We start from the raw sequence: 15,017 nt of genomic DNA, 5'->3' as shown, positions 1-15,017 counted from the left end.
TTGAACTTTAAACTCAGAAGACGCAGGGAGTGAACACAAACTAGTCCTAGCAAAAATAAGATTAAAAATAACACCAAAACATCTTCTACAGGAAATCACCCAGGAAAAATTCAATGTAGATTCACTGTGGAACGATTCTACAAGAGAAGTTTACCAAAGGAGGCTAGCACAGACGATACAGCAGAAACGAATGGACGACATCGAAGATAGAAACGCGAGCTGGGAGAAAATTAAAAACAACATTGAAGAGGCAACAACAGAAGCTCTAAGAAAACGCAAAGTCATACTGAACAAAAGAAACAACAACAATACCGCATGGTTCAGAAAATAAATAAAAGAGAAATGTAAAGAGAAGCGAGAGGCCTACATGAAGTATAAAATATCAAACACTCCAGAATCCAGAGACACCTTTAGAAGAATACGAAATAAAACACAGCAATTGGTAAGAAGAACAAAAATGAACACTGGGAATAGTTTACAAAAAGGATGGAAAGCGACTTCTACGGAACACAAAAACAAATATGGAGAATGGAGATTCATAAGAAACCAACGGAAAGAAATGGCAGAATTGAAGGAATACAATAACATACTAGCAAACGAGTGGGAAAGGTACTTGACGGAACTGTTTAAAGGAGAGGAAAGTAATAATCAAAACAATAACCTACCTGAATTAAGACACGAAATAGAAATCAGTTTTCAGGAAGTAGAGATAGCCATAAATTCACTCAAAAATAGAAAGTCACAAGGACTACACGGAACAACCAACGAACTTCTAAAATACGGAGGAGAAAGTATAACCCTAGAGATGACAAAACTTATACAAAAACTAATATTGCACTGCAACATACCAGATGCAAGGAGAAACAGCATAATGATACCAATGTTCAAGAAAGGAGACAAAGAAGACCCCAACAATTATAGAGGTATAAATCTACTGAACACCGCACTTCAGCTAACCACAAAAGTCCTAACCAACAAAATCTATAAACTAACAACTTTATCAGATGAGCAACAAGGATTCAGATCCGGAAGATCCTGCGTAGATGACGTGTTTATTTGTACTGAGACAAATCACAGAAAAGGCCATTGAGTACAATAAACCAGCATATCTATGTTTTCTAGACCTGACAAAGGCTTTCGACCGCATCCAAGTCGAACAAATCTTACATTTACTGTATAGAAGAAACATGAAACATATCAATCAATATTACACAAACCATCGAAAACATCTACTTTCATAATCGAATACAGGCAAAGATAAATGGAAAACTAACGCAGTTTATACCAGTACAAAGCTGAGCCAGACAAGGGGACTCATTAAGCCCACTGCTCTTTAATATAATAATGGACGAAATAATAGAAGCAGTACCTAAAGGTCATGGTTACAGAATGGGGAACAAAAAAATCCAAATATTATGTTACGCAGACGACGCCGCATTAATCGCCGAGACAGAAGACGATCTCCAAAGATTAACACACATCTTCAATACAACAGCCAAGAAATACAATATGATAATATGAGCAGAAAAAACCAAATGTATGAAAGCATCTAAATACCCACTACGATGTAAAATCGAAATTGATGGAAAAATAATAAAGCAGGAAGCAAGGTTTAGATATCTGGGAATAGATATAACCAGTTACGGAGATGTTGAAGAGGAAGTACGACAACAAAGCTTAAAAGCAAGTAAAACGGCGGGATCTCTTAAAGACACAATCTGGAAGAACAAACACTTAAGACAAGACACAAAAGCAAGAATCTATAAAGCAGCAATTAGACCTATATTGAGTTATACGGCGGAGACAAGACCTGACACATCTACAACGAGACTACTACTAGAAACAACAGAGATGAAAATATTCCGATTAATATCAGGGAAAATTTTGTTGGATAGGAAGAGAAGCAAAAACATAAGAAGATCATGCAATGTAGAAGACATAAATGGATGAGTGACAAAACGGAAACAGGAGTGGAACGAACACATTAGTAGAATGGGAGAGGATAGGAAAGTACAAATAGCACGAGATAAGTCACCAAATGGACGAAGAAGTATTGGCAGACCAAGAAAAAGATGGTGCGATAACTTAAACAATAGGAGGCTAATATTGAAGAAGAAACAGGCTTTAAATCTGACCTACAAGAGGGAAGAAGAAGTGTTTGGGTATGGATGTTTTATTGAGATTGTTGCTTTTTCGTAGATGTTTTTTCAATATTACTGTGTATCGATAGTAGACCCTTCCATTTATTAGCGAGGATTGTATGGTCCAGGATTCAATACTGTCAAAGGCCTTTTCAAAATCCACAAAAGCAATATATAGCTGTATTCTGTACTTATTAGCGCGTTCTTTCTCATTAGTATGTTCTTGTATTCAATAACCGCGAGTAACATTGGATTGTCATGTTTGTTATTATTTAAAGGTGTATATAAACATTAACTCGGGCGACAAAGATTATGATTATTGTAGTAGTTAGCAAGTATTTACGGTTATGATAGGTCGCGTCTTTATTGTAAATAACATGGTTGAATCACCGATAGTTCGAGTTAAATATAATGTTATCGAATAAACTGAGTTTTAATTCACTGGGACCAGATAGCATCAACATCACACGTATTTATGACATGGCGATCCTGCCCTTGTCGAATGTGTATACTATTATTGAATTTATATTAGCCAATTGTTTTTATTATTGATCTTTTAAATACATTTTCATCGATTTTGTGTTAAATTTTGTATATGAACCTGAATTAATAATTTTTTGTGTGATAAATGATATATAAATGATATTTTTTTAATGATTAGTGATGACATATGTTGATATAAAAGCTTTAAGACAAACATTGCTATAAGCAAGAGATATATTTTTAACGAACCGACCTGATGAGTCAAGATAAGGAATTTGGAGAAGAATTATATAGATTAGAAGAAGAACTAACAATATTATAAGCATGCTCGTAAGCACAAAAAGATATTCACAATCGAAGAAAGGGCACTTTTGATTAGCATGGCAAGACACAAACCAAAACCCTACCAAGTACATAGACTGAACTATTCAGATTTTTATGACCTGCAGAATCTTGCTTCCCTTATAATGCAAAATAAGAAAACAAATACGTTAGGTGATGCAATAAAATGGCTCCAGGTTAAGTGGTTCAGATTCGAAAAAACAAGGCCATTTGTTATTCAATATAAATATTCATTGACTAATGAACATTTTTAAGAGTTTAATGTCATACAAAACAAAAGACATACTAAACAAATTACACAAGTTGCATGGACAGATGTCCAGCTAAAAGCCAAATAGCAAAAAAGATTTTTCATATCTGAGGCAAAAAAGAAAGACTTATTGTATTTACTAAATAATAAGATATACCAACAGTTTATAAAACGTATTTTGAAAGTCTTCCGACATCAAGAAAACCAACAGATCTTGTCCGCTAGCGGACCCCTGAAGATGAAGATGATTCTGAATAAAATATATTGCTTTTGTGTTTTACTATTTTGTACCCACTGTTTGTTTTAACAAATAAAGCATAAAATAAAAAGAACTTTAACAAACTCATTATTTTATTAATCTAGGTTACACATGTTGTATGTCCAAACAGTAAGAACCCTTAAGTTGTACGTCCATACACATTTTCAAAAAAAATATTTTTTAACCCAATAATACATAATATTTTAAAAAATATCTACATTAAGCTAATAATGATACCCGAACTTATTACCCAAATATTATGATATATCGGTATATCACAAGTATCAAACAAAAAGTAATGCGAAAACTTCAAAACGTTCTCCTCAACAATTATTAAGGTATTTGGACATACTGTATCTGCGCTCTTAACCATCGATATATTTGTATTTATATTGTATTAATTATAGAAAAACTTTTGTTTTTAATTTTTAATTTATTATCTAGACCTCTAGACCTCTTTGATTTAGTTTGTAACTAATAAAAATGGTTTATTTTATTATTAAATAATTTAACTGCTCGACACAAAAATGTAAATATTATGATGAAAAATAATTTTGTCCATCTAGCTTGTTCTAATCGACACACTGTGCATCGATTTAACCTTTAACTACCCTCGTATCAAGTTATAACATAAGTACACGTGTGGCGTACTTTATACGCCACAAAAAAATACACTTAAAAACAGCGGGTTTGCTTTTTTTTTGAAAAAATACACTTAGTTGTTTGTTATAAACCTTATTCGGCATCAGCGAATACTTGGAGTTCCTTCTCGCAGTAAGCCAATTGGGATTTATAATTGGAATCTGATTCCATGATAAATAAAATCAATAATAAAAATTTTTTTGAAATGTGATTTTTTACATGAGAAATAGTATTGTTTATAAAGAAAAATATATTTGTGCCATACTAACTAAAAAACAATTGAAAGATGTACTTATATTACTACTTATATTACTATAATGGTGACGTATATTTATTGTCCACCACCGGAAACAATAAATAATAAACTGTAAATTACGATCTTTCCAGAACGCCGATTATAACGAAACTAAAACCAATTGTAAAGCACATTCCAGTGATAGGTTGGAGAGATAAAAAAGGTCAAAAATAAAATTTTTAAATATATTTGCAGTAGAATTTTTATATCTGGCGTACAAAATACGCCAGCGCGTGTAGTTAAAAGTTAATAATATGTAATTTTTTAAAGAAAATGTTGACCTTACTTGACTTTGATATCAGACAAGGGTGCTTTTAAATTTTGGAGAATTCTGTTTTGGGTTTTTAAAAATATTTTGATGATAAGGTAATCAACCACTTGAAAAAAGAATAAAACTTAACCTTTGAGTATCTGATATCCGTGTACGTATCCATAATGTCTATGTATATAATAAATTAAGAATTTATTTCTTTATTGATTCAGCACTCAAGATGTCTGGACTAAAATATTTCGTTCTCTTCGCCCTTGTGACAGTCACTTGCGGTAAGATATTTTATAATTTTTTTAATTTTACTTTAGACCATAGACAAAAACACCAGTATGTGTCTGTAGTACGTAGTTTGCCTTGTACTATTAAATGGAATATATTATTTATCTCTAGGTGTCGCATAACATGACCAAAATATTCAAGTTTGCGATTTTGAACTGTTCTGACGACTTCCGTAAGTCTTCCCCTCCGATGTAAAACAACTTTATTATGAACCATATCCATCCAAGGAGAAGGCTTCCAGTTTCTTGAGAAGTGAATCTGTTTAAAGTTCAACCTCCAACACCATACAAAATAGTAGATAACACATACCTAACATCTCACTGATCTAATTTTCAGACTCAAAGTAATATTGTTTTCACATAATAGTTTCTTCATCTCTTAAAGACTGCAGCTCTGGCCTTCTCTATACGTATTCTAATTTCTTTTGCTCATGTCCCAGTTCTTATTTAGATTACAACCAAGGTAGAGATACTGTCAAGTGATACTTTTAGTTCTCTCCAGTTATAAGCTGTTACCACTTGCATGTTACCGGTTGCATTGGCGTTTTACTGACAGCCATCACCTTTGCCTTTGCGGTGTTTAGCTTTAGTCCATATTCATCATCATCACACTTTATGGTAATCCTATTAATCAGATGTTGAAATTCTTGGTAATTGCTTGCAATTAACACCGTGCCATCGACGTATCTCAAATTATTAATATTGATGCCATTCATTTGAAATAATATTGAAAACGAACTCAGAATAGATGTTAAATATTAGTGGGGACAAAATGCAGCCCTGCCGTACTCCTCTTCGCATTTGAAGCTCTTCAGGAGTGCCCCGGCCAATCCTGGTGTTTGCACTTAGGCTAGGTCAACACCGATAATTTGGTGGCTGCGCTTTTCCCCTTCACTACAGCTGCTGTAGTACAGCAAGAGAACGAAGATAATAGAGGTCGCTATATTGTGATGGAGATTTGGACATGTATCCTATTTTCGAACGAAAATAAAATACAACATGTTTATAAATAATTAGAATGCAGCTGACGTTCCAGATTAAAAACCTTTTAGACTGATCAAAAATTTTGCAAAAATTGTGCAAAACTAATTGAGTTTTAAATACTTGGTTTGTATTTCGTAAAAACATCAATAATAAAATAAAACATAATATCCTATAGATATTTACTATCGGGAGATAATTTCAGAAAAAAAAACAAGTACCATCTGCTCTATTACATATCGATACATCAGTATCAGAGTGCACCAACTTAACAAACATAGTTCTTCACAAATCAACTTTAATTTATTTTTTCTGGGAGCAAATATTTTTAATATGTTGTAAATGGTCCATTTGTTTTTCAAATACTTAGAACAAAATTTTGGAATTAGATGTTTATTTTATGGTTCTTTTAGATGATAACTTTTGATGAATTTTTTTTAAAGAATTCAGATTTTTTTTTGAGTTGGTGCACTATGAAACGGTCGACACATAATTTTTTATCAGTTAGTGCATTTTGTATAGAGTATTTGTATGGAAATCAAATAAAATTATTAAGTATTTATTTTCTTATAAAATCATTATTGTTTCCTAGTTATGAAAAAATATAATAAAATCAAAATAATTCTGAATTGTCACTTTCTTCAGCAGCGGCAGCTGTGGAATAAGTTCTGGAAAAACTCACAGTGAATTTTGGGTATTGTACCCGAGGAGCAGAGCGACAACAAATAACATTTTTTAAGTGGTGGCACTACAGGAGGTTTATTGGAAAGGATGATAGATGGTTCTTCATAAGCCACGCTAGGGATGGGAAAAACCTACCGGTTACAAGCTAAAACCGGTTTTTTCTTCTGCAATAATCGGTTTTTTTGTTTGTTTTTTTGTCACGGTTATAACCGGTTTTTTCTTTTTAAAGTAATAACCGGTGAAAAACCGGGTAAGTGGAAAACATACTGAATTCAGAGAAAAAATGTGAAAATTTTTCGCCCACCGCGCGAAAATGAGAAATTTTAAGCTGACTGAAACCGATTTCACAACACTGATGACTGATTGCTGATATGGACTGATATCCATTCGAATGGAGTATCGAAAACTGAAGCGCAATGTAAATGTAACCTATTGGGTCTTGGCTGTGACTAAAGAAACCGAAGACCGGTTTTTGGAACAACAGGTTTTTTAACCGGTTATAACCGATAGGTTAAACCGTAGGTAAAATAAACCGGTATAACCGAAAACGGGTGTTTTATCAACACCCGCCATCCCTACACTTTTATGCCAGTAAAGATTTTTAATAATGCGTAGGTCGTTATCATCAATAGCCACCTGCTGAAGAATGGCTATAATTTCAGTATGTTTTACTCGATGAGAGGTCTTCTCAATGTCAATAAAATACATATAAACCGGATGGCCGAGATCTCTGCATCTCTGTATATTTCTAATTAGTATGGTATAATTATATAAGTGTGTAATGCTGTTAGAGAAAATAATTTTAGACTAGTTGAATAAGGAAAAAACTTTCAGAAAATGTTTACTGTTATTTACTTTTACAAAAACTAAAATGTTTTTTACTTATTTTTTACAGCTCGCCACGTGAGCCGCAAAAGTACTGGTTTGAAAATCAATGGTGGTAGCCAAGCCAAAAGTGGACAATTTCCCTTCGTAGCATCTCTAGAGTTGGGAATCTTCGGTATCTACGAAAACGAATGTGAAGGTGTTATCCTTAATGAAAATTGGGTTCTAACATCAGGTGAATGCGCCAAAGAAGTATCCAGGGTTGTAGCTGGTGTTACAGACTTGCATGGCAATGAAACAAGCAGACAGGTGGCTGAAGTCGAACATGCTTATGTACATCCCGAATACGACAGTAATGGGTAAGCGGTCAAAAAGTTTGGACATCTGGGATATTAAAGCACCCTATGTAACGCACAGCTGAATGTGGCTGAATTTTTATGTTTGTGGGTCACAGTGTTGCCATGCTGTTTTCTATATATTTCTTTCATAATTTCAATCAATGTTAAATGTACCTACAAGAATAATAGAATAATAACCTTTACTTCTCCGTCATTATACTAGGTAAAATGAAAAATGAGGTGTCAAATGAAAGCTTATAATCCAAGGATAGTACTAAATGTGAGAAATTAGACCTAGATTGTCTGTCCCTCAAAAAATAAGCGTTATATTGGGGATTTCTAATGTTGACATTAAAAGTTGCACTATTTTTTTTTTCTATAAAACATTTTGATTTAATACTTACCAGAAAACTTCTTTGTACTCTTTACTTTAAAATAAACGTGATTGAGAAGCTAAATTTTAAACTTCGTCACACAACTTTTGCGATTAAACTTTGCAATGCACAAATCCGCACCTTTTTCTTTGAAAAATTCATAACCTTTATCATGATAAGAATAAAAACTTGAGGCAAATACTTTTGTCTTCAGAAATGTTACAGCTATATAGTGTAAAAATTTCAGAAAAAAATATTAAAATGGAAGTGAGTTGTAGTAAGGTAAACGCAAAAAAACGTGATTTCTTTTTTTTATTTTTAGGTTAAAATTGCGATTTTGACAATGTTCCCCCACATAAAATTCAAAATAAACTTCATTTTCGTTTTCAGCACCCTCGAAAATATGAAGTATGAATAAAATTGGCCATTCATCCCTCTGTGATCAGTATCTCGAAAACTAAGCGCTTTTTTGAGGGTGTCACGCTCGTGTATAATATCACAAAAATTGTAACGTGATAATATGAAAAAATTGAGGATACGGCAACGATGTCACAAGTGATGGTCGGATCGAACGCCAAAATCTACACAGACATATTAGGGTGCTTTAATATCCAAGATGTCCAAAAGTTTTAATTTATTAAAACGTTAAAAATCGAAGCCGTTAATATGTAGAACGTTACCAATGTTTCGTTTGTTTAAAATTGTTTTCGCACATTTACCCTCGTTTTTCATAATCTCCTATATATTATTATTACAGCTTTATTAAACGCTTTTCTTTAGTTCAATCGTTTGTGTCAAATCTTTAGACGTTAATTTGACTGCCTTTTCTTCAATGCAAATGAATGAAAATTTGCAGACACATGCATTCGCGGGAACAATACACGAATAGTCAATAAATTTTTTTGAATTTATACTTCTTTAGGCGCGATTGAGAGTAAAATTTCATATTACTGCGCGCATGCGCACACAGACAGTATGGCGTTTAGTTGCTAATCTTTCAAATTATGTATCAGCGCAAATAAGCCATTAAAATAATATATTAGTGTTTTTTAGTAAATGTATTATTCATTATAATTTTTGTGTCTTTGGATTTGTCTTCCTTGGGCGTAAAATAATAAAATATCTATTTTTATATTTCACTTGTCACCGTGATGTGTAATTATGTATATCCGAAACGTCGATAAAATGCGCCTTGATAGCCTGGTTGGTAGAGCATTGGACCAGAGATCGAGAGACCGCGATATCGCGGGTTCAAATCTCGGACGATTCATATTCTTTTCTTTTTTATTTTTAGCATTGTTAAGTTTTGGTTAATTTTTGGTAATTATTGTTAATTTTTTGTATTGTAACTGTTAAGTAGTATATTTATTTCGTTGAAATTATATAATAGAAGTATAACTTCTTACGTGCGTACAAAGTACACACACATTCATTTTTTTTGTATGTTTATTAATTCTTTAAATAAAAAAAATTAATGGAAAAGGCTAAATTCTCTTGTTTTTTACAATGACGAAAATTGAAACTTTTACAGATTGTAGCTAATTATATTAAAACTCGGGAAACATGCTGTACTACAAAGGTAATGAAGATAACACCAACAACGGAGTTGGTTTTATAATAAACAAGAGAATCGTTAGATACATACAATCCACCAAGGGTATATCAGACAGAGTAGCCTACATTATGCTTTAATTAAAAAGAACGTCGTTGAAAATTATACAGGTATACGCACCAACAAGCACATATAAAGATGAAGATATTGAAAACTTCTACGAAGAAATAACACTCGCTGTGGAAGAAAAGAAAACTAAATTGACGCTAATAATTGGAGACTTCAATTCCAAATTAGGGGTAAGAATAGACGAAGATGAACACAGAATAGGACAATATGGATACGGCGAAAGAAATAATAGAGGACATACATTAATGAACTACTTGGAGGAAAGACAACTTTTTGCTATGAACTCGTTTTTTAACAAAAAACCGCAAAGAAAATGGACATGGATAAGTCCCAACGGCAATACTAAAAACGAAATAGATTACATCCTTACTACAGAAAAAGCCATCATCAAAGATGTTACAGTGCTGAATCGTTTCTCAACCGGTAGTGATCATAGACTTGTCAGAGCCAAACTCAGCATTAATAGCCAATTCGAAACAAAGAAGAAAATGGAAAATAGATCGAAACTAGATATGGGAAAACTTAAGAAAGCAAAAGAGGAATATAAACAAAAAATAAGGTAGAGTATACCGGCCACTAGAGATTTGGAAAACAAAAATATCGATGAAATAAATCAGCTATTAACCGATACATTAGCAAAGGCGGGAAAAGAGGTAGCACAAACAAGAATAAAAAAGGAAAACTATATATCCCAGGAAACAAAAAACCTCATGAGCAAAAGAAAAACATTAATAGAACAAGATAAGAGAAACACAGTAGATTACAAAGAGGTAAACAATGCTATCAGAAGGAACATCAAGGAAAGTCAAAGGAGAATACAGGAAGAAAAAATAGAAAAAATCATTGAACAAAATAAAAATATGAAGTGCTTAAAACCACAGCTTGGAAGCATACAGATTAATAGTAGAAAGAACAAAGAAGGCATAGAGACCAATAATATAGAAGAAATTATACAAATAACACAAGAATATTATAAAAACCTTTACAATACAAAACAGAAACCAACACAAGAAATCCTTAAGCAATTACAAATAAAAATAAAGAATGTCAATTCCGACTTACAACCAGAAATCAGTAAGAATGAGATAAAAAGAGCACTTAAGGAGATGAAGAATAATAAATCGCCAGAAAAAGACGGGATAACTGTAGAAATGCTAAAAAATGGTGGGAAAACAACTAGAGAAGTTTTGTACACACTTATGAATAAAATATTAATGACAAAACAAATACCCAACACTTGGAACGAAGCAGTAACATTGTTACTATTTAAGAAAGGAGATAAAAAGGATCTAAAGAATTACAGACCCATAACTTTACTAAATGTGATGTACAAACTATTAACCAAGATATTAACAAACAGATTAACAACTAAATTAGATGGATACCAGGCAAGAGAACAAGCCGGATTTAGAAAAAGCTTCAGTACAAGTGACCACCTTTTAACGATGAAGATATTAATCGAAAAAGCTAACGAATATCATATCCCGCTATACATGGCATTTATTGACTTCGAAAAAGCATTTGATAGTGTGGAACACTGGGCAGTAAAGAACTCCCTACAAAACAGCAGAATAGACTACAGATATACCGACTTAATTAAAAATATATATGATAAGGCAACAACAACTATTAAGCTAATGAAACAAACGGAGCCTATTAAAATAAACCGAGGAGTAAGACAAGGAGATACCATCTCGCCCAAGCTATTCAACCAAGCGCTAGAAGATGTGTTCAAACAACTGCACTGGGATGGTTCGGGTATAAACATAAACGGGCAATATCTGAATCACTTACGATATGCTGATGATATTGTATTAATAGCAGAAAGAAGTGAAGAATTACAAAGAATGATGGAAGAACTAGATAGAGAATCGACAAAGATAGGACTGAAGATGAATTACAGTAAAACAAAAACCATGACCAATCAACAAGAAGAACTAGTAATTACAGTGGCACAAACAAGAATAGAACAAGTAAAAGAATATATATATATATATATATATATATATATATATATATATATATATATATTAGAGCGGAGTAATTTTTTTTGTCATCGGGTCACAATCAGTTTCTGATTCTACAATGAATTCTGTGAAAAAAAAACATTACACCATAGGTATCTGATGAATTTCGAGGCGCCACATTTTTCATTTTAGTTTTGAGGTACATCAGAACTCGTCATTTTACGACTTCTGATGTACATTGAGGTTGATTGTGGACAAAATTTCAACTTTTTTTATTACGGAAAAGTGTATTTTTATAGCTTTTGAGACGAGGAATCCATTTTTGATATCTATTTTTACCTAAAACACTCACCAGGGGGCACTACAATGCAATTTTATGAACATCAGAATTTGTCATTTTATGACTTCTGATATACATTGCGGTTCACTGGGAACATATTTAAACATTTTTTTACGGAAAAGTGTATTTTAGTAGCTTTTGAGACAAGGAATTTATTTTTGATATCTATTGGTCCCAAAAGTACTCACCAGGGGGCGCTACATTGCCATTTTTGTCATTTTACGACTACTTTTTTGGATAAAACAGTGTTAATATTATTCTTTCAACGTTTTTATTTAATAGGCCCTGATTTTATGTTACAAAAAATAGGTAATATTAATTAGTTTATTATAAACTTTACTAAACAATATTTTGCTTAATTAAATTTATTTGAAATATAATAAATTAGATGTTTTTGAGTAACCAAACCACTCAATTTTGGATCAAAAAAATTTTGGATCTTCGATTTTTCTAAAACTTGATGTATAGCTTCTGAGGAACGTAAAAATAAGCTCGAGCTGAAACATTTAAGCCCGAACAGTCTTCTTCTTTTTTTCTCAATTTGTATATTTTATCATAAAGTATCAATGGAAAAATAAGGTATTAATACGAGGGACTCAAAAATGTCATTATAAGGCATTATAACAAATTAATATGATTCAAAACGAGGTTCTGGTCAAATTTTGGTTTAGAAAACGTTAGAATGCCGTTTCTTACATTTTCCTCCATTCCCAAAATATTGTATATTTCGATTTTGCTGATCATCTTGGCAATATTTTGCCAAGCATAATTCCTGTCATTTGACATGTTCTACGTGTCGGACTTATGACTTGTTAAAATGTCCAGTTGGTGATAAATAGCAGTCTGATTTTCGCAAATGTGTGTGTGTTTAATGAAAGGGTAACAAAGCAATTGGAAGTTCTGCCTGAAAAAATATATGGGACGTTTTCGTAGTCTGACGTTCCAAATTTTTAACCTGTTCCCCAATTAAAACTTCCCCTCTTCCAGTGTTCCCATATATCAAAGTTTGTCCGACTAGACACCCTTAAGCTATTAACAAATTTTCAGCTTGCTATTAATCAACTTTTTTTGTACGCGGGATCCAGGCCTATCTTAATTGTAAGATTTTTATACCTTTTTGTCTTGGAGTTATATGACTCTACCAGATGTAATACGTTCGTATTAGTAGGGGAGGCAGGTGTGCTAAATTTGCAGTTACTCGAGCGTTATGGTGACCTATTGGATTGTGAAAATTAAGTCCGAAAACCAAAAAAACTTAAGTCAAGTTTTCCATTTTACTGGAGACTTTCCATTTTTTTATTTTAAATTCCAGAAATCATTTTTTCCGATTACAGTGCAATCTATCAATAATTCGAAAAAATGTCTCGAATAAAAGTTACTTATGTTTACCTAAGAAATCCAAATCTGCAATAAAAAAAATGGAGAATCCTATTTTAATGTTTTAAAGTAACCCCCCACCTCACCACCGTGGGTGGTCGTGTTTGATGTCATTTGATAGATTTTTAAAAAATATTGAACACGTAGTTTTCAGTTTTTCGATCTGACGTTCATTTCCGACGATGAAAGTTGTGAAACTTTGTGACTCATCCATTTCCTTACGGATCCGCTCAAATCGCAAGATTTTTTAAATATACTGCATGTACTACTTATCTTATCTTAATCTGATGCAGTGGCGTACTGATAGATCAGCGGGCCCTGGTTCCAGTTGGGATGCGGGCCCCCGCCCAAAACATTCAATATAAATAAAATATTTTATAAAAACTCAAACTAATTTATAGTCCATTTACTCACGGTTTTTGCTGTCAATTTTAAAGAACTGCTCGGATTGAGATGCAATTTGGCATACTTACAGAAAGCTAACATGTCAAGTGACCCCTGGCTTATATGATCTGTAAGTTTTACCGCTTCAAAGTGCTCAATTTTAAAAACAATTTGGCTTTAAATTAACAAAAAATTAATACTTTAAAAAAAATTGTTTTTTCAAAATAACTCAACTTCAAAAATCTCAACTACCTAGTATAAAAAAATATAGGTTTTGCTATTGTGAATATTTTGGACTTTTTGTTTTCCTGACGACAAAAATTGGTTATAAGATATGTCTGTTCAAATTTTGCGTACACTTGTGATTAGTGACTCGTTGAAGCCATTTTGACTACAGCCTTTTCAAAAATAAGCACTTTGAACCAACGAATCTTACATATCTTATAAACAATAAAGTAAAGTAATTTGTGAAGCGGTAACGATTAATATCATTTCGGATGCTAATTAGAAGGTGATTTTGACGACTTTCTTTACCAACCAAAAAAAATGATACTAACATTATTTTGATCGAAATTTACTTACTTTTGATGTTAGAAACTTAAAAAAACAACAATAGGCTATTAAAACAGTAAATTAATATTAATCCTATCGTTCTTCATACTCGCATGATTCGTCACTTTACGCCAGCCATTTTTATAAATAATGAAACTCAAAAACTTTCTACATCCAAAATTACAGTCATAATTAAAAACATTAATACCGGAAAACTAACACAGCATTTAAAAAATGAACATTGGAATAGAATTTATATGAACAAAATAGATTCTTAAATTGCATAATACGGTACATTTATAAATAAGTTAAATAATTTCATACAAACCTCTAGGGAGATAAAACGGTTAAATAAAAAAACCTTGGATAACGTTAGGGCTGATATATTTTATCAACGACGAGAATTTCTTAAAAAGAAATTAGTGTCTAGTTATCCTTACCACTATTGTCTATATTTAGAATTTAATTTAAATTTTTAAGAATCACCTACCTATATAAAAGTACAGGCTGAATGATAACGTTTCTATAAGCACCAGTATCGACCCTATTGTAT

General features: G+C 32.3%; 1 protein-coding gene across 1 annotated transcript in view; it reads left to right on the top strand.

The window, feature by feature from the left end:
• Nucleotides 1–4,823: 4,823 nt before the first annotated feature.
• Nucleotides 4,824–15,017, top strand: part of LOC114331924 (serine protease 53) — a 96,814-nt gene continuing 86,620 nt past the window's right edge. Inside the window, exons 1-2 of the mRNA XM_028281616.2 lie at nucleotides 4,824–4,955; nucleotides 7,522–7,810. Of these exons, the coding sequence (XP_028137417.2) occupies nucleotides 4,904–4,955; nucleotides 7,522–7,810 (341 nt within the window). The 5' untranslated portion in view covers nucleotides 4,824–4,903. The remainder of the gene's footprint in view (nucleotides 4,956–7,521; nucleotides 7,811–15,017) is intronic.

This window comes from Diabrotica virgifera, chromosome 1 (assembly GCF_917563875.1).
Source record: "Diabrotica virgifera virgifera chromosome 1, PGI_DIABVI_V3a".
In the NCBI taxonomy this organism is placed as follows: domain Eukaryota; kingdom Metazoa; phylum Arthropoda; class Insecta; order Coleoptera; family Chrysomelidae; genus Diabrotica; species Diabrotica virgifera.
Note: the sequence above shows the minus strand (reverse complement) of the source record. Positions and strands in the feature narration are given on the sequence as shown.